At 47.3% G+C, this 20,716-nt stretch overlaps 1 protein-coding gene across 6 annotated transcripts in view; it reads left to right on the top strand.

The window, feature by feature from the left end:
• The first annotated feature begins 6,617 nt into the window (after positions 1-6,617).
• Positions 6,618-20,716, top strand: part of SERGEF (secretion regulating guanine nucleotide exchange factor) — a 136,323-nt gene continuing 122,224 nt past the window's right edge. For 3 of the 6 annotated variants that reach the window (XR_008878986.1, XR_008878987.1, XM_056553980.1), the window contains exons 1-2: positions 6,619-6,813; positions 12,870-13,008. Coding sequence is in view for 3 of the 6 variants with exons in the window: in XM_056553980.1 (XP_056409955.1) it covers positions 6,688-6,813; positions 12,870-13,008 (265 nt within the window). In the remaining 3 variants the exon portion in view is untranslated. Of the gene's footprint in view, positions 6,814-12,869; positions 13,009-20,716 lie in introns of all 6 variants that reach the window. The other 3 variants (XM_056553981.1, XM_056553979.1, XR_008878985.1) reach the window with 2 other exon arrangements.

Below are 20,716 nucleotides of genomic sequence, written 5' to 3'. Positions count from 1 at the left end.
TCTCCTGAGTTTTTCTGATCTTTTTCTTATATAAAAAAGATAATCGTGCTTAGATGCGCACGGGTCCTTTTTTTGTCTCTACATTTAATAAGATTTATTTGACATGATCTCCCTGAGGTAAACCCATGTTGTTTTTCATCTTGCAATCCATGGGATTTTAGATGTTCCACAATCCTATCCTTTAGTAGGGTTTCCATTAATTTCCCCACTATTGATGTCAGACTTACTGGCCTATAGTTGCTTGATTCCCCCCAACTACCTTTCTTGTGAATGGGCACAGCATTTGCTAATTTCCAATCTTCCGGGATGACTCCTGTTACCAGTGATTGGTTAAATAAAACTGTTAACGGTTTTGCTAGCTCACCACTAAGCTCTTTTTATAATTTTGGGTGTATCCCATCAGGCCCCTGTGATTTATTTGTTTTCACTTTAGACAGCAAACGTAGAACCTCTTCCTCTGTAAAGAACATGCATTAAACGATTCCTTAGTTTTCCTCTCTAATGGAGGTCCTTTTCCTTCTTTTTCTTCTGTAAAAACTGATAACTCAACTGAAATCTACCAATGAGGCCACAGATAAACACATTAAGCTAAAATATATAATTTTTATTAAAGATGATAAGAAAAACAATGCCTCACAATACAGTGCTCAGAAAGGTATCAAATCAGATATAGCACTAAATAATAAACACAAAACTAGGGAAGGGGGGTTTAGGGTACAGGTGAATAACCTGACCTGACCTGACCAACCCTACCTAGACTAACCCCTTGCCCTCACTACAATAAGTGTGGACAGGGAATAGGGATACAAATGATATCCATAGTAGAAGTCACATATACATTAAGAATAAACAATGCAATGACTCAATATGTATATACTCTTCACAACACCGGAGCGAAGTGCGAAGAAAATTGGAGAAGATGGACGAAACGCTTCCAGACTTCAAAATAAAATTTCTATCATCCATATATTACACTTGTGTACTTTTCTACATTTAATGGTACATTAAGTTACACAACCACTTAATAAACTTTATGTGTCTGAGTTGAGAGAGGGGAGGACCACGGGATCCGGAGTCGACTTGAACATGACAATTGGAGCAACCAGGTATGACTATTAATACCCGGGGCTCATATATAAAGCCTTCTTCCACAGTCTATGATTATTTCTTTTTGTTATACTTTATAGTGCTTGTGTATGACTATTAATACACAACACTTAATAATGACTTATAATCACTGACTAAATTTATAATTTTACTGAGTGATACTTCCATATATGCACACAACTTATATCTATTGTTGTTATTTCTTGTAGGGCCATGAAATTGTAATGGACAGAATTTCTTTATGTTTGTAATTTCTTAAAAAACCTCAATAAAAATAATTTAAATCTAACCCCTGACCCTAACCCTGACCCCTAACCCTAACCCCAAACCCTGACCTCTAACCCGCAACCCTAACCTTTAATCCTAACCAAACTCTATCCCTACCCTAACCCTATAACCCTGACCCTAAACCTAACCCCTAACCCTGCTAATCCTAACTCTAACCCTAACCTTAACCTCCCTAAACCTTACCCCCTAACCCTAACCCTGCTAACCCTAACCCCTAACCCTAACCCTGAAAACCCTAACCTGCTAACCCTAACTCTGCTAACCCTAACCATGCTAACCCTAACCATGCTAACCCTAACCCCCTGCTAACCCTAACCCTCCGCTAACCCTAACTCCTAACCCTGCTAACCCTCTAACCCTAAAACCTAACCCTGCTAACCCTTACCCTGCTATCCCAAACCCCTAACCCTCTGCTAACCCTAACCTCGGCTAACCCTAACCCTAACCCTAACCCCTATCCCTGCTAACCCTAACCCTAAAACCCTAACCCTAAAACCTAACCCTGCTAACCCTAACCCCTAAAACCCTAACCCTTAACCCCTAACCCTAAACCTTAACCCAAACCCTGCTAACCCTAACCCTCTAACCCCAACTTCTAACCCTTAACCCTAACCCCCTAACCCTGCTAATCCTAACCCTAACCTTAACCCCCTAACCCTGCTAACCCAAAGCCTGCTAACCCTAACCCCATATCCCAATACCCCTAGCCCACTAACCCTAACCCTCTGCTAACCGTAACCCCTAACCCACTAACCCTAATCTGAAAACTCTAACCCCCCTAACCCAGTGGTTCCCAACATTTTTCGGCTCACGGTACCCCTCGGGGGGAAAAAAATTCACGGGGTGCCCCTACCGAATAATTTTCAAAACATGACCAAAAAAGGCTTAAAAAGAAGCAATTCATAATACCTATATATCTGTTGGCTATGTAAATTACAGTGCTGCTATATACAGCCACTCACAAATTACGTCTTCTCTGACCAGCGTTGTTCACTTTTCTTCTCCATCTGATCAGGGCCATCAAGACAATTTCCTCCAGCCACAACTCTTCACCGCAAAACCTGCAAAACAAACCTATTAGTCTCCACACTTTTCCAGCATCAGCCTCCAGATTCCGCCACACATAATGAGGGAGATTTATCAAAACCTATTCAGAGGAAAAGTTCACTAGTCGCTTAAAGCAACCAAACAGATTGTTTCTTTCATTTTGCAGAGTCAAAAATATAGGAAGGGATCTGATTGGTTGCTATAGGCAACTCAGCAACTTTTCCTCTGCACAGGTTTTAATAAATCTCCCCCAATGTCTCCTACTTCCTAGATGTCTCCTACTCCTAGAGGAGTGTACATGGGCGACAGAGGAGTATACATGGGTAACAGAGAGGTGTTAGTGGTGTAGAGGAGTGTATATGGGTGACAGAGGAGTGTAGAGGGGTGTACATGGGTGGTACAGGAGTGTACATTGGTGACAGAGGAGTGTAGAGGAGTGTACATGGGTGACAGAGAGGTGTAGAGGAGTGTAGAGGGGTGTAGGGGGTGACAGATGGGTGTAGAGGAGTGTACATGGGTGGCAGAGGAGGGTACATGGGTGACAGAGGGGTGTAGAGGAGTGTACATGGGTAACAGGGGTTTATACAAGTGGCAGAGGAGTGTAGGGGGTGACAGATGGGTGTGGAGGAGTGTACATGGGTGACAGAGGGGTGTAGAAGAGTGTACATAGGTGACAGAGGGGTGTATGGGGTGACAGATGGGTGACAGAAGAGTGTACACGGGTGGCAGTGGAGGGTACATGGGTGACAGAGGGGTGTAGAGGAGTGTATATGGGTGACAGAGAGGTGTAGAGGAGTGTAGAGGGGTGTAGGGGGTGACAGATGGTTGTAGAGGAGTGTACATGGGTGGCAGAGGAGGGTACATGGGTGACAGAGGGGTGTAGAGGAGTGTACATGGGTGACTGAGGAGGGTACATGGGTAACAGGGGTTTATACAAGTGGCAGAGGAGTGTAGGGGTGACAGATGGGTGTAGAGCAGTGTGCATGGGTGACAGAGGGGTGTAGGGGGTGACAGATGGGTGTAGAGCAGTGTACATGGGTGACAGATGGGTGTAGAACAGTGTACATAGGTGACAGAGGGGTGTAGAGGGTGACAGATGGGTGTAGAGCAGTGTACATGGGTGACAGAGGGGTGTAGAACAGTGTACATAGGTGACAGAGGGGTGTAGGGGGTGACAGATGGGTGTAGAGAAGTGTACACGGGTGGCAGTGGAGGGTACATGGGTGACACAGGGGTGTAGAGGAGTGTATATGGGTGACAGAGGGGTGTAGAGGAGTGTATATGGGTGACAGAGGGGTATAGAGGAGTGTACATGGGTGGCAGGGGTTTACACAGGTGACAGAGGAGTGTAGGGGGTGACAGACGGGTGTAGAGGAGTGTACATGGGTGACAGAGGGGTGTAGAACAGTGTACATAGGTGACAGAGGGGTGTAGGGGGTGACAGATGGGTGTAGAGAAGTGTACACGGGTGGCAGTGGAGGGTACATGGGTGACACAGGGGTGTAGAGGAGTGTATATGGGTGACAGAGGGGTGTAGAGGAGTGTATATGGGTGACAGAGGGGTATAGAGGAGTGTACATGGGTGGCAGGGGTTTACACAGGTGACAGAGGAGTGTAGGGGGTGACAGACGGGTGTAGAGGAGTGTACATGGGTGAAAGAGGGGTGTAGAAGAGTGTACATGGGTGACAGAGGAGTCTAGGGAGTGACAGATGGGTGTAGGGAGTGACAGGGGTGTAACAGAGTGTACATCGGTAACAGAGGGGAGGACAGGGGTGGCAGAGGATGTGGACAGGGGTGACAGAGTGATGAACTGGAGGTAGACAGGGGTGACAGAGTGGTGGACGCGGGGTGACTGGGGTTAGACAAGGGGGTGGTCAGATGGGTGGATGGACTGGGGGGGTGACAGTGGGTAGACAAGGGGTGGTCAGATAGGTGGATAAGGGTTTGAACATGGGTGACAGGGGGATGGACTGGGGTGACAGAGGGGTGGTTAGAGGGGTGGTCAAGGACGATTGAGGGGTGGACAGGAGTGACAAGGAGGTAACAGAGGGGTGGACAGGGGTGACTGTTGGTGGTCAGAGGGGTGGACAGGTGGTGAACATGGGTGACAGGGGGATGGACAGGGGTGACAGAGGGGTGTAGCAGAGTGTACATGGGTAAAAGAGGGGAGCACCGGGGTGACAAAGGGGTAAAGGAGGAGTGGACATGAGTGGACAGGGGTCACAAAGGGACATAGGGGTGAATAGGGGGGTGGACATTGGTGACGGGGTGGTAGACTGGAGGGTGCTCAGAGGGGTGGACAGGGGGGTGAAAATGGGTGACAGGGGGTGGACATGGATGACAGGAGAGTGGACAGGGGTGATAGAGGGTAACGGAGGGGTGAAAAGGGGGTGGGGGGTGGACAGGGGTGACAGAGGGGAGAGGGTGAAGTACCTTATTTAAAGGGGTACTCAACTGGCCAGTGTTTTAAACTAAATTTTCCGAACGCTGTTTTTGCTGTGTGGGTGTCTGTGGGGGGGGGGGGGGTTCTGTGTGTGTCTGTGAGGGGGGGGGGGGTCTGTGTGGGTGTCTGTGAGGTGGGTCTCTGTGTGAGGGGGTCTGTGTGGGTGTCTGTGAGGGGGGGTCTCTGTGTGAGGGGGTCTGTGTGGGTGTCTGTGAGGGGGGGGTCTCTGTGTGTGTGAGGGGGTCTGTGTGGGTGTCTGTGAGGGGGGAGTCTGTGTGGGTGTCTGTGAGGGGGGGTCTCTGCGTGTGTCTGTGAGAGGGTTTCTGTGTGTGTCTGTGAGGGTCTCAGTGTGTGTCTGTGGGGGGGGGGGGTTCTGTGTGGGTCTCTGTGTGTGTCTGTGAGGGGGGGGGTCTGTGAGGGGGGGTTCTGTGAGGGGGAGTTCTGTGAGGGGGGGTTCTGTGAGGGGGTGTCTGTGTGAGGGGGGTGTCTGTGTGTGTCTGTGAGGGGGGGGGTCTGTGTGGGTGTCTGTGAGGGGGGGTCTCTGTGTGTCTGTGAGGGGGGGTCTCTGTGTGTCTGTGAGGAGGTCTGTGTGGGTGTCTGTGAGGGGGGAGTCTGTGTGGGTGTCTGTGAGGGGGGTGTCTGTGTGAGGGGGTCTGTGTGGGGGGAGTCTGTGTGGGTGTCTGTGAGGGGGGTCTCTGCGTGTGCCTGTGAGGGGGAGTTCTGTGAGGGGGTCTGTGAGGGGGAGTTCTGTGAGGGGGAGTTCTGTGAGGGGGGGTTCTGTGAGGGGGTGTCTGTGAGGGGGTGTCTGTGTGGGTGTCTGTGAGGGGGTGTCTGTGTGAGGGGGTCTGTGTGGGGGGAGTCTGTGTGGGTGTCTGTGAGGGGGGTCTCTGCGTGTGCCTGTGAAGGGGTCTGTGAGGGGGGGGGGTTCTGTGAGGGGGGTCTCTGCGTGTGCCTGTGAGGGGGGGGTTCTGTGAGGGGGTCTGTGAGGGGGGGTTCTGTGAGGGGGGTGTCTGTGAGGGGGTGTCTGTGTGTGTCTGTGAGGGGGGTCTGTGTGGGTGTCTGTGAGGGGGGGGTCTCTGTGTGTCTGTGAGGGGGGGGTTCTGTGAGGGGGTGTCTGTGAGGGGGTGTCTGTGTGGGTGTCTGTGAGGGGGGTGTCTGTGTGAGGGGGTCTGTGTGGGGGGAGTCTGTGTGGGTGTCTGTGAGGGGGGTCTCTGCGTGTGCCTGTGAGGGGGTCTGTGAGGGGGGGGGTTCTGTGAGGGGGTGTCTGTGAGGGGGGTCTCTGCGTGTGCCTGTGAGGGGGGGGGTTCTGTGAGGGGGTCTGTGAGGGGGTCTGTGAGGGGGGGTTCTGTGAGGGGGGTGTCTGTGAGGGGGTGTCTGTGTGTGTCTGTGAGGGGGGTCTGTGTGGGTGTCTGTGAGGGGGGGGGTCTCTGTGTGTCTGTGAGGGGGGGTTCTGTGAGGGGGTGTCTGTGATGGGGTGTCTGTGTGGGTGTCTGTGAGGGGGGTCTATGCGTGTGCCTGTGAGGGGGAGTTCTGTGAGGGGGTCTGTGAGGGGGGGTTCTGTGAGGGGGGTGTCTGTGAGGGGGGTGTCTGTGAGGGGGTGTCTGTGAGGGGGTGTCTGTGAGGGGGTGTGAGCGCTGTACAATGCATATTTTTACTCTCATTTTCACATAATCTACTGTAATAACCTGTATGAAATACCTCCAGCAGACCAGCCCGGAGAATGACTCCTCCCACACGTGATTGATCATATGGATATGACATATCTGGTCCTTTAGCCCCTTCAGCAACTGCGTCGGTTTCCATGGTGACACAAATGGGGCGGCGCGGTACTTCCTGGATGTTCCAGCAATGCGCAGCCGCTGAAGTCACGTGGGGTCACACCGCCATGAGCGACGGACAGAAAACGCGCCGAGTGCTGTTGACTTGGGTGAGTGTCCGCTCCTCGCCACACTGGGGCGCCACTACCCACGGCCACACGACCCGATAGGGACTGCTGCAACTTGTAGTTCTACAGCAACTGGGGCATCTTCTCCTGATTGAGATAGAGCTGATTACACAGCAAGGAATGAAATAATCTTCAAATGGAAGAAGAATTTAAAAGAAGCTTCATTATAAGTGTTTAACTTTATTGACACCGGACCAGGCGGACAAAGCTGCCTAGCGGTTCTGTGTCCAGCTACAAATCGCAGCATTTTATTGTTATGCATATTCTGTACTGGTGATAGGAGGCCAGGGGGTGTATACGGGGGGATAAGAGGAGGCCAGGGGGTGTATACGGGGTATAAGAGGAGGCCAGGGGGTGTATATATGGGGGGTGAGAGGAGGCCAGGGGGTGTATACGGGGGGATAAGAGGAGGCCAGGGGGTGTATATATGGGGGGTGAGAGGAGGCCAGGGGGTGTATACGGGGGGATAAGAGGAGGCCAGGGGGTGTATATATGGGGGGTGAGAGGAGGCCAGGGGGTGTATACGGGGGTATAAGAGGAGGCCAGGGGGTGTATATATGGGGGGTGAGAGGAGGCCAGGGGGTGTATACGGGGGTATAAGAGGAGGCCAGGGGGTGTATACGGGGGTATAAGAGGAGGCCAGGGGGTGTATATATGGGGGGTGAGAGGAGGCCAGGGGGTGTATATATGGGAGGTGAGAGGAGGCCAGGGGGTGTATATATGGGAGGTGAGAGGAGGCCAGGGGGTGTATACGGGGGGATAAGAGGAGGCCAGGGGGTGTATACGGGGGTATAAGAGGAGGCCAGGGGGTGTATACGGGGGGATAAGAGGAGGCCAGGGGGTGTATATATGGGGGGTGAGAGGAGGCCAGGGGGTGTATATATGGGAGGTGAGAGGAGGCCAGGGGGTGTATACGGGGGTATAAGAGGAGGCCAGGGGGTGTATATATGGGGGGTGAGAGGAGGCCAGGGGGTGTATATATGGGAGGTGAGAGGAGGCCAGGGGGTGTATACGGGGGGATAAGAGGAGGCCAGGGGGTGTATACGGGGGTATAAGAGGAGGCCAGGGGGTGTATATATGGGGGGTGAGAGGAGGCCAGGGGGTGTATACGGGGGGATAAGAGGAGGCCAGGGGGTGTATACGGGGGATAAGAGGAGGCCAGGGGGTGTATATATGGGAGGTGAGAGGAGGCCAGAGGGTGTATATATGGGAGGTGAGAGGAGGCCAGAGGGTGTATATATGGGAGGTGTGAGGAGGCCAGAGGGTGTATATATGGGAGGTGAGAGGAGGCCAGGGGGTGTATACGGGGGGGATAAGAGGATGCCAGGGGGTGTATATATGGGGGGTGAGAGGAGGCCAGGGGGTGTATATATGGGAGGTGAGAGGAGGCCAGAGGGTGTATATATGGGAGGTGAGAGGAGGCCAGGGGGTGTATATATGGGAGGTGAGAGGAGGCCAGGGGGTGTATATATGGGAGGTGGCCAGGGGGTGTATATATGGGAGGTGAGAGGAGGCCAGGGGGTGTATATATGGGAGGTGAGAGGAGGCCAGGGGGTGTATATATGGGAGGTGAGAGGAGGCCAGAGGGTGTATATATGGGAGGTGAGAGGAGGCCAGGGGGTGTATATATGGGAGGTGAGAGGAGGCCAGAGGGTGTATATATGGGAGGTGTGAGGAGGCCAGAGGGTGTATATATGGGAGGTGAGAGGAGGCCAGAGGGTGTATATATGGGAGGTGAGAAGAGGCCAGGGGGTGTATATATGGGGGGTGAGAGGAGGCCAGGGGGTGTATATATGGGAGGTGAGAGGAGGCCAGGGGTGTATATATGGGAGGTGAGAGGAGGCCAGGGGTGTATATATGGGAGGTGTGAGGAGGCCAGAGGGTGTATATATGGGGGGTGAGAGGAGGCCAGGGGGTGTATATATGGGGGGTGAGAGGAGGCCAGGGGGTGTATATATGGGAGGTGAGAGGAGGCCAGGGGGTGTATATATGGGAGGTGAGAGGAGGCCAGGGGGTGTATATATGGGAGGTGAGAGGAGGCCAGGGGGTGTATATATGGGAGGTGAGAGGAGACCAGGGGGTGTATATATGGGAGGTGTGAGGAGGCCAGAGGGTGTATATATGGGAGGTGAGAGGAGGCCAGGGGGTGTATATATGGGGGTTGAGAGGAGGCCAGGGGGTGTATACGGGGGTATAAGAGGAGGCCAGGGGGTGTATATATGGGGGGTGAGAGGAGGCCAGGGGGTGTATATATGGGAGGTGAGAGGAGGCCAGAGGGTGTATATATGGGAGGTGAGAGGAGGCCAGAGGGTGTATATATGGGAGGTGTGAGGAGGCCAGGCGGTGTATACGGGGGGGATAAGAGGAGGCCAGGGGGTGTATACGGGGGTATAAGAGGAGGCCAGGGGGTGTATATATGGGGGTGAGAGGAGGCCAGGGGGTGTATATATGGGAGGTGAGAGGAGGCCAGGGGTGTATATATGGGGGGTGAGAGGAGGCCAGAGGGTGTATATATGGGAGGTGAGAGGAGGCCAGGGGGTGTATATATGGGAGGTGAGAGGAGGCCAGGGGGTGTATATATGGGAGGTGAGAGGAGGCCAGGGGGTGTATATATGGGAGGTGAGAGGAGACCAGGGGGTGTATATATGGGAGGTGTGAGGAGGCCAGAGGGTGTATATATGGGAGGTGAGAGGAGGCCAGGGGGTGTATATATGGGGGTTGAGAGGAGGCCAGGGGGTGTATACGGGGGTATAAGAGGAGGCCAGGGGGTGTATATATGGGGGGTGAGAGGAGGCCAGGGGGTGTATATATGGGAGGTGAGAGGAGGCCAGAGGGTGTATATATGGGAGGTGAGAGGAGGCCAGAGGGTGTATATATGGGAGGTGTGAGGAGGCCAGGCGGTGTATACGGGGGGGATAAGAGGAGGCCAGGGGGTGTATACGGGGGTATAAGAGGAGGCCAGGGGGTGTATATATGGGGGTGAGAGGAGGCCAGGGGGTGTATATATGGGAGGTGAGAGGAGGCCAGGGGTGTATATATGGGGGGTGAGAGGAGGCCAGAGGGTGTATATGGGCTTAGTATATTTAATCACCACTGACCCCTCCCTCGGGGCGTATGCTGGGTTGGCGAAACCCACCCGCCTCACCCTTTCTTTCTTTCATCATTATACATAAGGGGATGCCCTCTAAAGGCGGACCCTCGGCGCGGTTTTCAGGCACACCACAACCGCTGTTCTAGGGGCAGGTAGATGTTAGTTACAGTGATATTAATCATGTTTCTTTCAGGTTTCCCTGGTGGCAGGTAACAGGTAAGACTACGTACAGTAATAAGTCCTGACCACAAATGGGAGGTTAGAGGAGGCCAGAGGGTGTATATATGGGAGGTGAGAGGAGGCCAGAGGGTGTATATATGAGAGGTGAGAGGAGGCCAGAGGCTGTATATATGGGAGGTGAGAGGAGGCCAGGGGGTGTATATATGGGAGGTGAGAGGAGGCCAGAGGGTGTGTATATGGGAGGTGAGAGGAGGCCAGGGGGTGTATATATGGGAGGTGTGAGGAGGCCAGAGGGTGTATATGGGAGACCAGAGGAAGTTGGGGGTATATAGAGAGGGTGGGATATGTAGGGGAATGAGAGGAGGGGGGGGGGGGTCGTTGCTACAAAAGGCCAGGGGAGTATAAGGGGAGCTTAGAGGCGGTCGGGGATGTATACAGTAGGGTGAGATGAAGCTAGGGTGTATTGGGGGGTGAGAGAAGGCCAGGGGGTATATATGGGAGGTTAAAGAAGGCCAGGGATTGTATATGGGGGTATGAAGAGCTGGGGTGGTATACGGGGGAGGATGTAATAGAAGGGTGTATATGGGAGGGGGCTTGAAAGGAGGCTGAGGGAGTATATGGGGATGAGAGGATGCCTGGGGTATGTACAGGGGGTGAGAGGAGGCTAAGGTTTATATGGGGGCCAGTAAGAGGTGGTTGGTGGTGTATACGGGGGTGGGGGAGAGCTCAGAGGAGGCTGAGGATGTATACAGTGGTTGAGGGTATATATGCAGGTGAGAAAAAGCCAGAGGTGCATACAGTGGGTGAGAGGAAGGCGGGGAGGTATAAGGGCGGTGAGAGGAAGGCGGGGAGGTATAAGGGCGGTGAGAGGAAGCCGGGGAGGTATAAGGGCGGTGAGAGGAAGCCGGGGAGGTGTAAGGGCGGTGAGAGGAAGGCGGGGAGGTGTAAGGGCGGTGAGAGGAAGCCGGGGAGGTATAAGGGCGGTGAGAGGAAGCCGGGGAGGTGTAAGGGCGGTGAGAGGAAGCCGGGGAGGTGTAAGGGCGGTGAGAGGAAGGCGGGGAGGTGTAAGGGCGGTGAGAGGAAGGCGGGGAGGTGTAAGGGCGGTGAGAGGAAGCCGGGGAGGTGTAAGGGCGGTGAGAGGAAGGCGGGGAGGTGTAAGGGCGGTGAGAGGAAGCCGGGGAGGTGTAAGGGCGGTGAGAGGAAGGCGGGGAGGTGTAAGGGCGGTGAGAGGAAGGCGGGGAGGTGTAAGGGCGGTGAGAGGAAGGCGGGGAGGTATAAGGGCGGTGAGAGGAAGGCGGGGAGGTATAAGGGCGGTGAGAGGAAGCCGGGGAGGTGTAAGGGCGGTGAGAGGAAGCCGGGGAGGTGTAAGGGCGGTGAGAGGAAGCCGGGGAGGTGTAAGGGCGGTGAGAGGAAGCCGGGGAGGTGTAAGGGCGGTGAGAGGAAGCCGGGGAGGTGTAAGGGCGGTGAGAGGAAGCCGGGGAGGTGTAAGGGCGGTGAGAGGAAGCCGGGGAGGTGTAAGGGCGGTGAGAGGAAGCCGGGGAGGTGTAAGGGCGGTGAGAGGAAGCCGGGGAGGTGTAAGGGCGGTGAGAGGAAGCCGGGGAGGTGTAAGGGCGGTGAGAGGAAGCCGGGGAGGTAGAAGGGCGGTGAGAGGAAGCCGGGGAGGTGTAAGGGCGGTGAGAGGAAGGCGGGGAGGTGTAAGGGCGGTGAGAGGAAGGCGGGGAGGTGTAAGGGCGGTGAGAGGAAGGCGGGGAGGTGTAAGGGCGGTGAGAGGAAGCCGGGGAGGTGTAAGGGCGGTGAGAGGAAGCCGGGGAGGTGTAAGGGCGGTGAGAGGAAGCCGGGGAGGTGTAAGGGCGGTGAGAGGAAGCCGGGGAGGTGTAAGGGCCGTGAGAGGAAGGCGGGGAGGTGTAAGGGCGGTGAGAGGAAGCCGGGGAGGTGTAAGGGCGGTGAGAGGAAGCCGGGGAGGTGTAAGGGCGGTGAGAGGAAGCCGGGGAGGTGTTCCCATCTGGTTGTGGACCCCCATTCTTATTCTCTGAACCCCATCTCAGAGAACAATGTGACCCCATCTCTTCTCTGAAGTCCCTTATCTCGTTAGAGACCTCCCCATCTCTCCTCTGAGACCCCAATTTCTATACAGAGAACAATGTGAACCCATCTCATCTGAGACTCCTATGTCTTCTCTGAAAACTGATATCTCTGCAGAGAACGTTATTACCCCATCTCTGCTATAATAACCTCATATCTTTGCAGAGATCAGCGTGTCCTCATCTCTGATCTGAGGACCCCCATCTCTGTAGTAAGGACCCCACTTCTTTACAGAGAACAATGTGACCCCATCCATTCTCTGAGGACCACTGTCTCTGCTCTGAGACCCCCATCTTTCTGCAGATATCACTGGATAGAGAAAACTCTACACCTAAGCCTTGCTAGCTGCAGCACGTCAGGATCTGCTGCAGCGTCTGTCATTGGCTGTGATCCCAAAAAAAGGCGCATGCAGCTCCTGTCCACTGCACTCTGCAATGTGTGGGAGCAGCTCCAGGCAGAGTTTCTCTGGAAGCCGTCTCAATACTACAGACAGCAGCACATGGAGGAGCCCTGGTAGGTCCTGCACTGCACGTCTTCATGTCGCGCTGATTCTCCTATATAGAGTGGCATCCAGTAGATCACACAGCTTTGGATGGATGCTATCTACTCTACTCCCTTGCATCAGGGTTATATTGTATATTCTTCAGGATTCCTTCCTTCGGTAACTGCTCTTTGTGTCTTTCAGGGCTCCAACAGTTATGGCCAACTGGGGCTAGGAGGCAGTGATGATACCCAGCGTCCTCAGCAAGTGCCAGAATTGGGAGAAAAGGGGCCCCTCATAAAGAGCATCAGTGCTGGAGGGGGGCATTCTGCTGCTATTACAGGTACATAGGTGATCACTACTGGAGAGGACATTATATTCTGATGTTACTTGTATACAAAAGATCAGTACTGGAGGAGACCTTATATACTGATATTATCTGTATACAGGAGATCAGTACTGGAGGAGACATTATACACTAATAATATCTGTATACAGGAGATTAGTACTGGAGGAGACATTATATACTGATATTATCTGTATACAGGAGATTAGTACTGGAGGAGACATTATATACTGATATTATCTGTATACAGGATATAGGAGATCAGTACTGGAGGAGACATGATATACTGATATTACCTGTATACAGGGGATCCATATTGGAGGAGACCTTATATACTGATATTACCTGTATACAGGAGATCAGTACTGGAGGAGACATTATATACTGATATTACCTATATACAGGATATAGGAGATCAGTACTGGAGGAGACATTATATACTATATTACCTGTATACAGGAGATCAGTACTAGAGGAGACATTATATACTGATACTATCTGTATACAGGATATAGGAGATCAGTACTGGAGGAGACATTATATACTATATTACCTGTATATAGGAGATCAGTACTGGAGGAGACATTATATGCTATATTACCTGTATATAGGAGATTAGTACTGGAGGAGACCTTATATACTGAGATTACCTGTATACAGGAGATCAGTACTGGAGGAGACATTATATACTATATTACCTGTATATAGGAGATCAGTACTGGTGGAGACATTATATACTATATTACCTGTATACAGGAGATCAGTACTGGAGGAGACATTATATACTATATTACCTGTATACAGGAGATCAGTACTGGAGGAGACATTATATACTATATTACCTGTATATAGGAGATCAGTACTGGAGGAGACATTATATACTGATATTATCTGTATACAGGAGATCAGTACTGGAGGAGAATTTATATACTGATATTATCTGTATTCAGGAGATTAGTACTGGAGGAGACATTATATACTGATATTATCTGTATACAGGACACAGGAGATCAGTACTGGAGGAGACCTTATATACTGATATTATCTGTATACAGGAGATTAGTACTGGAGGATACCTTGTATACTGATATTACCTGTATACAGGATATAGGAGATCAGTACTGGAGGAGACATGATATACTGATATTACCTGTATACAGGAGATCAGTACTAGAGACATTATATACTATATTACCTGTATATAGGAGATCAGTACTGGAGGAGACCTTATATACTATATTACTTGTATATAGGAGATCAGTACTGGAGGAGAATTTATATACTGATATTATCTGTATTCAGGAGATCAGTACTGGAGGAGACATATACTGAGATTACCTGTATACAGGGGATATGTACTGGAGGAGACATAATATACTGATATCTGTATTCAGGAGATCAGTACTGGAGGAGACCTTATATACTGAGATTACCTGTATACAGGGGATCCGTACTGGAGGAGACCTTATATACTGATATTATCTGTATACGGGATATAGGAGATCAGTACTGGAGGAGACCTTATATACTGATATTATCTGTATACAGGAGATCAGTACTGGAGGAGACATTATATACTGAGATTATCTGTATACAGGAGATCAGTACTGGAGGAGACCTTATATACTGAGATTACCTGTATATAGGAGATCAGTACTGGAGGAGACATTATATACTGATATTATCTGTATACAGGAGATCAGTACTGGAGGAGACCTTATATACTGATATTACCTGTATACAGGACACAGGAGATCAGTACTGGAGGAGACATTATATACTGATAATATCTGTATACAGGACACAGGAGATCAGTACTGGAGGAGACATTATATACTGATATGACCTGTATACAGGAGATCAGTACTGGAGGAGACCTTATATACTGAGATTACCTGTATACAGGAGATCAGTACTGGAGGAGACCTTATATACTGATATTACCTGTATACAGGAGATCAGTACTGGAGGAGACCTTATATACTGAGATTACCTGTATACAGGAGATCAGTACTGGAGGAGACATTATATACTGATAATATCTGTATACAGGACACAGGAGATCAGTACTGGAGGAGACCTTATATACTGATATTACCTGTATACAGAAGATCAGTACTGGAGGAGACATTATATACTGATATTATCTGTATACAGGACACAGGAGATCAGTACTGGAGGAGACATTATATACTGATATCTGTATATAGGAGATCAGTACTGGAGGAGACCTTATATACTGATATTATCTGTATACAGGAGATCAGTACTGGAGGAGACATTATATACTGATATTATCTGTATACAGGAGATCAGTACTGGAGGAGACATTAAATACTGATATTATCTGTATACAGGAGATCAGTACTGGAGGAGACATTATACACTGATATTACCTGTATACAGGAGATCAGTACTGGAGGAGACATTATATACTGATATTATCTGTATACAGGACACAGGAGCTCAGTACTGGAGGAGACATTATATACTGATATTATCTGTATACAGGACACAGGAGCTCAGTACTGGAGGAGACATTATATACTGAGATTATCTGTATACAGGACACAGGAGATCAGTACTGGAGGAGACATTATATACTGAGATTATCTGTATACAGGAGATCAGTACTGGAGGAGACATTATATACTGATATTATCTGTATACAGGACACAGGAGCTCAGTACTGGAGGAGACATTATATACTGATATTATCTGTATACAGGAGATCAGTACTGGAGGAGACATTATATACTGAGATTATCTGTATACAGGACACAGGAGATCAGTACTGGAGGAGACATTATATACTGATATTATCTGTATACAGGACACAGGAGATCAGTACTGGAGGAGACATTATATATTGATATTACCTGTATACAGGAGATCAGTACTGGAGGAGACATTATATACTGAGATTATCTGTATACAGGACACAGGAGATCAGTACTGGAGGAGACATAATATACTGATATGACCTGTATACAGGAGATCAGTACTGGAGGAGACATTATATACTGATATTTGTATACAGGAGATCAGTACTGGAGGAGACATATATACTGATATTATCTGTATACAGGAGATCAGTACTGGAGGAGACATTATATACTGATATTATCTGTATACAGGAGATCAGTACTGGAGGAAACATTATATACTGATATTATCTGTATACAGGAGATCAGTACTGGAGGAGACATTATATACTGATATTACCTGTATACAGGAGATCAGTACTGGAGGAGACATTATATACTGATATTATCTGTATACAGGACACAGGAGATCAGTACTGGAGAAGACATTATATACTGATATTATCTGTATACAGGACACAGGAGATCAGTACTGGAGGAGACATTATATACTGAGATTATCTGTATACAGGACACAGGAGATCAGTACTGGAGGAGACATTATATACTGATATTATCTGTATACAGGAGATCAGTACTGGAGGAGACATTATATACTGATATTATCTGTATACAGGAGATCACTATTGGAGAGGACATTATATACTGATATTATCTGTATACAGGAGATCAGTACTGGAGGAGACCTTATATACTGATATTACCTGTATACAGGACACAGGAGATCAGTATTGGAGGAGACATTAAATACTGATATTATCTGTATACAGGAGATCAGTACTGGAGGAGACATTATATACTGATATTATCTGTATACAGGAGATCAGTACTGGAGGAGACATATATACTGATATTATCTGTATACAGGATATACAGGAGATCACTATTGGAGAGGACATTATATACTGATATCTGTATACAGGAGATCAGTACTGGAGGAGACATATATACTGATATCTGTATACAGGAGATCAGTACTGGAGGAGACATATATACTGATATTATCTGTATACAGGAGATCAGTACTGGAGGAGACATATATACTGATATTATCTGTATACAGGATATACAGGAGATCACTATTGGAGAGGACATTATATACTGATATTATCTGTATACAGGAGATCACTATTGGAGAGGACATTATATACTGATATTATCTGTATACAGGAGATCAGTACTGGAGGAGACCTTATATACTGATATTATCTGTATACAGGACACAGGAGATCAGTACTGGAGGAGACATATATACTGATATTATCTGTATACAGGATATACAGGAGATCACTATTGGAGAGGACATTATATACTGATATTATCTGTATACAGGAGATCACTATTGGAGAGGACATTATATACTGATATTATCTGTATACAGGAGATCAGTACTGGAGGAGACATTATATACTGATATCTGTATACAGGAGATCAGTACTGGAGGAGACCTTATATACTGATATTACCTGTATACAGAACACAGGAGATCAGTACTGGAGGAGACATTATATACTGATATTATCTGTATACAGGATATACAGGAGATCACTATTGGAGAGGACATTATATACTGATATTACCTGTATACAGGAGATCAGTACTGGAGGAGACATATATACTGATATCTCTATACAGGAGATCAGTACTGGAGGAGACATTATATACTGATATTACCTGTATACAGGAGATCAGTACTCGAGGAGACATTATATACTGAGATTACCTGTATACAGGACACAGGAGATCAGTATTGGAGGAGACATTATATACTGATATTATCTGTATACAGGAGATCAGTACTGGAGGAGACCTTATATACTGATATTATCTGTATACAGGAGATCAGTACTGGAGGAGACATTATATACTGATATTATCTGTATACAGGACACAGGAGATCAGTATTGGAGGAGACATTATATACTGAGTTTATCTGTATACAGGACACAGGAGATCAGTACTGGAGGAGACATTATATACTGATATTATCTGTATACAGGAGATCAGTACTGGAGGAGACATTATATACTGATATTATCTGTATACAGGATATACAGGAGATCACTATTGGAGAGGACATTATATACTGATATTATCTGTATACAGGAGATCACTATTGGAGAGGACATTATATACTGATATTACCTGTATACAGGAGATCAGTACTGGAGGAGACATTATATACTGATATCTGTATACAGGAGATCAGTACTGGAGGAGACCTTATATACTGATATTATCTGTATACAGGAGATCAGTACTCGAGGAGACATTATATACTGAGATTATCTGTATACAGGAGATCAGTACTGGAGGAGATATTATATACTGATATTATCTGTATACAGGACACAGGAGATCAGTATTGGAGGAGACATTATATACTGATATCTGTATATAGGAGATCAGTACTGGAGGAGACATTATATACTGATATTATCTGTATACAGGAGATTAGTACTGGAGGAGACATTATATACTGATATTATCTGTATACAGGATATACAGGAGATCAGTACTGGAGAGGACATTATATACTGATATTATCTGTATACAGGATATACAGGAGATCACTATTGGAGAGGACATTATATACTGCTATTATCTGTATACAGGATATACAGGAGATCACTATTGGAGAGGACATTATATACTGATATTATCTGTATACAGGATATACAGGAGATCACTATTGGAGAGGACATTATATACTGATATTATCTGTATACAGGAGATCAGTACTGGAGGAGACATTATATACTGAGATTACCTGTATACAGGAGATCAGTACTGGAGAAGACATTATATACTGAGATTACCTGTATACAGGAGATCAGTACTGGAGGAGACATTATATACTGATATTATCTGTATACAGGAGATCAGTACTGGACGAGACATTATATACTGATATTATCTGTATACAGGACACAGGAGCTCAGTACTGGAGGAGACATTATATACTGATATTATCTGTATACAGGACACAGGAGATCAGTACTGGAGGAGACATTATATACTGATATTATCTGTATACAGGAGATCAGTACTGGAGGAGACCTTATATACTGAGATTACCTGTATACAGGAGATCAGTACTGGAGGAGACATTATATACTGATATTATCTGTATACAGGAGATCAGTACTGGAGGAGACATTATATACTGAGATTATCTGTATACAGGAGATCAGTACTGGAGGAGACATTATATACTGATATTATCTGTATACAGGACACAGGAGATCAGTATTGGAGGAGACATTAAATACTGATATTATCTGTATACAGGAGATCAGTACTGGAGGAGACATTATATACTGATATTATCTGTATACAGGACACAGGAGATCAGTATTGGAGGAGACATTAAATACTGATATTATCTGTATACAGGAGATCAGTACTGGAGGAGACCTTATATACTGATATTATCTGTATACAGGAGATCAGTACTGGAGGAGACATTATATACTGATATTATCTGTATACAGGAGATCAGTACTGGAGGAGACATAATATACTGATATTATCTGTATACAGGAGATCAGTACTGGAGGAGACATTATATACTGATATTATCTGTATACAGGAGATCACTATTGGAGAGGACATTATATACTGATATTATCTGTATACAGGAGATCAGTACTGGAGGAGACATTATATACTGATATTACCTGTATACAGGAGATCAGTACTGGAGGAGACATTATATACTGATATTATCTGTATACAGGAGATCAGTACTGGAGGAGACCTTATATACTGATATTATCTGTATACAGGAGATCAGTACTGGAGAGGACATTATATACTGATATTATCTGTATACAGGATATACAGGAGATCACTATTGGAGAGGACATTATATACTGATATTATCTGTATACAGGAGATCAGTACTGGAGGAGACCTTATATACTGATATTATCTGTATACAGGAGATCAGTACTGGAGGAGACATTATATACTGATATTATCTGTATACAGGAGATCAGTACTGGAGAGGACATTATATACTGATATTATCTGTATACAGGATATACAGGAGATCACTATTGGAGAGGACATTATATACTGATATTATCTGTATACAGGAGATCAGTACTGGACGAGACATTATATACTGATATTATCTGTATACAGGAGATCAGTACTGGAGGAGACATTATATACTGATATTATCTGTATACAGGAGATCAGTACTGGAGGAGACATTATACACTGATAACATCTGTATACAGGAGATCAGTACTGGAGGAGACATATATACTGATATCTGTATACAGGAGAGCAGTACTGGAGGAGACATTATATACTGATATTATCTGTATACAGGACACAGGAGATCAGTACTGGAGGAGACATTATATACTGATATTACCTGTATACAGGAGATCAGTACTGGAGGAGACATTATATACTGCTATTATCTGTATACAGGACACAGGAGATCAGTATTGGAGAGGACATTATATACTGATATTATCTGTATACAGGAGATCACTATTGGAGAGGACATTATATACTGATATTATCTGTATACAGGAGATCAGTACTGGAGGAGACCTTATATACTGATATTACCTGTATACAGGAGATCAGTACTGGAGGAGACATTTATATACTGATATTATCTGTATACAGGAGATCAGTACTGGAGGAGACATTATATACTGATATCTGTATACAGGAGATCAGTACTGGAGGAGACATTATATACTGATATTATCTGTATACAGGAGATCAGTACTGGAGGAGACATTATATACTGATATTATCTGTATACAGGATATACAGGAGATCACTATTGGAGA

This window comes from Hyla sarda, unplaced genomic scaffold (genome assembly GCF_029499605.1).
Source record: "Hyla sarda isolate aHylSar1 unplaced genomic scaffold, aHylSar1.hap1 scaffold_516, whole genome shotgun sequence".
In the NCBI taxonomy this organism is placed as follows: Eukaryota; Metazoa; Chordata; class Amphibia; order Anura; family Hylidae; genus Hyla; species Hyla sarda.
This window is presented reverse-complemented; position numbering and strand designations above follow the sequence as displayed.